The sequence below is a fragment of the Polistes canadensis genome, unplaced genomic scaffold (genome assembly GCF_001313835.1).
Source record: "Polistes canadensis isolate GaletaPanama2010 unplaced genomic scaffold, ASM131383v1 scaffold_6, whole genome shotgun sequence".
In the NCBI taxonomy this organism is placed as follows: Eukaryota; Metazoa; Arthropoda; class Insecta; order Hymenoptera; family Vespidae; genus Polistes; species Polistes canadensis.
Window position 1 is genome coordinate 392,034 of NW_014569553.1, and position 2,944 is coordinate 394,977.

The window sequence follows — 2,944 nt, forward strand, 5'->3', positions numbered from 1 at the left end:
TATATAAAAAAGACTAAATAAAATATAATTTTTAATACTAACCATAATAATATTATATTTTTTAAAACGTTACAAATAATTTGGATGAAAATAAAAAAACTTGTTAAATAAGATTGATCAGTAAAATAAGAAGTATGGAAGATGTTTACGTCACATTCGTATAAAATTGAATCGAGATTATAGTGCAATCATTTGCTCGGACAAAATCGATATACTTGTTTTCTCTCGGAACAATCGATCTATTCTAATCGTAAATCTAAGAGTTTAATCGTAGAGATAGAAGAAGAGAGAGAGGAGAGAGTAGAGAGAGAAAGTAACCTCGTTGACTAAAGTATCTATACAGAATCGTGTGCTTAATGAAAAGCGAGGTGTAAACGTAAAATGACTGTTAAGGAAGATAGAAAAAAATAAAAGAAAAGGAACAACAAATAAAAGATCTACGATGTATACGGGGTGTTTTATAAATATTTGTTCGTTTCTTTTTGTTTTCTTTTCCCCTCACCGTTAAACAATACCATCTATTATTATATATAGTAATAAATAAAATGAAGTATATGCATATCATTTTATTTGTAATATAATAAAGTGTCTTATATTAGTGTTGTAAAATACGAATGGTTGATTGATTAGGTTTCATTTTGTAATGTTGTATATAGTAAGAATTTAATTTTAATTTTGAACGGTGTATTCATTCAATTATTTGATCTTTATAATTAATTGTTTTAAGCATATGATCATTGTATGGTTAATACAATTACTTTTTATTATTATTATTATTATTAATAAGTTCTAGTTTAGAAATACTTAAAAAAAAAAATTCATCTAGCATAAGTGTTACACTGGTATCTCATCTCACGTATGTGATACAACATGCTCATGCATATTCAAAAGTTGAGCGAGTATGTTCAGTACATTTCTTTTAATGTATAATACTTTGCCGTAGATAGTAGCAGTAGATTTAAATGTGTTAGAAATAGGAAAAGGTTAAAATTAAAATGGAAAATAAAGAAAAAGAAAAATGTGTATGCATCTTCTAACAAATTTAATTATCGTAAAAATAACTTTTCTTTGTCATTAAAATTCTGAGCTCAATGTTTTTGCATTACTTCAATTAATTTTACGATAATAATGATAATTAAATAATCATCATATTATTCTTATTTGCAAACAATCGTATCGTAAATATAAATATATTTTTGAAATAGTTAACACGTGTTTAATATTAAATGGTTCCTTTTATTTTTTCGTAACTTTGAACAATCTTCTGTGAAATATTTGAATGAAGATTTTTAAGCAAACACCTTGTATCTATCTATCTATCCATCCAACTGTGTATCTAATCGATATTAATTGTTGTTGGTATGGGGTTTAGTATTAAATGATTTTTCTTCTTTTTTATTTTGTAATTTTGAACAAACTTTTGTGNTGGGGTTTAGTATTAAATGATTTTTCTTCTTTTTTATTTTGTAATTTTGAACAAACTTTTGTGMAATATTTGAATGAASATTTTTAAGCAAACACCTTGTATCTATCTATCTATCTATCTGCCTATCTATCTATCTATTGACCATACCTATAGACATACTACACACGTACACATCTAACTAACATCGATTCAAACTGACTATGTTGATCTTGGCACGTGAACATTCAATAGATGTTGGCACGAAAGCTTGGCCACTGATTTTGCCTAGCTCTTTTTAGACGATGAAAACATTGTTCTTGACTTCGTTGAAACACGTTCAAGACACATTTTCATAGACCCACGAAAATATTCTTCCGATTATCCGAAAATAGAAAATTCTAATGGTATTCTTCTTCTTCTTCTTCTTCTTTGTTAGATTTAAATCACATTGAGAAAATATATTTTCTCAATGATTTATATAAACATTTTATTTATATCAAAAATATGTATAAATAATTTATCGATAAATCATTTATATAATAATAATAATAATAATTAAACATGATTATATATACTCGTTAGAATTGAATCTCAATATTATAAAATACAATTGATTAGAAGAAAAAGATAGAAAGAGATTATTTTATTTTTTCATCAATTATTTTATTCACCTATAATAAATGAATTTTCCTAATTCTGACGCAACTCTCTTTGCAATTCTTTTTGTAAGGAATACAAAAACTTAGCCTTGAGTAATCCTTATGAGTTGCGAACAAATTTCGTTGGAGAGGAAAAAAGCAAAAAAATTGAAGAAAATAAGAAGATAGTGAAAAATAAGGGGAAAAAATACTAGCGCACTCACATATGATGGCTTGCACTTTGGCTTTGTCGAGTGCTGGTTTGACCGGACGTTCTGTAGCCGTTCCTGCACGACTCCAACGTTGTCCGGTAACAGAACACGTAGCCAATTCCGTTGGGCTGAACAATATAGCAGCTAGGCCACGAGTCAACTTACGATAATCACTCCATTTCACAGCCCTAAGTTGTTCCTCGCAAACGGCTATTCCTTCCCCTAAATGAACCTTCAACACAAACATATCACAACGATTATATTAATGATAATAATAATAATATATCAGTTGTTTCTCTCGCGTCCAAAAATAAAATTCTTAATGAGAAGGTATCACATATTCACATATTTCAATCCAGACTAGTCTAGAAACAGTTTTGTTGAGTTTTTCAAATTATAACGGGCTAATACTTAACGAAGTTTAGATGTTTTGTGTTTTGAATATTAAAAATAAAAATAAAAATGTATGTCTACTCAATGAAAAAAGACGTTGAACTTTAGAGATTAAGTTGCTGAAGAAGTCCCAATAAACGGACGAAATGTCCAATTAATCAAAACAAAGTTCTAGTTCTTTTAAGTGTCCAAATTCCCTACGATACTTATTTATTAATATAAATTAATATTTCGGCTAAACGAAATATATATATATTAAAAACATATTGAAAGAAAATTATTATAAAAATCATTAT

At 27.3% G+C, this 2,944-nt stretch overlaps 1 protein-coding gene across 1 annotated transcript in view; it reads right to left on the bottom strand.

Moving 5' to 3' along the window:
• LOC106789142 (protein abrupt-like) overlaps window positions 1-2,944 on the bottom strand; it is a 45,597-nt gene that overhangs the window by 9,468 nt on the left and 33,185 nt on the right. The window contains exon 7 of the mRNA XM_014753122.1: window positions 2,268-2,487. Coding sequence (XP_014608608.1) covers window positions 2,268-2,487 — 220 coding nt within the window. The remainder of the gene's footprint in view (window positions 1-2,267; window positions 2,488-2,944) is intronic.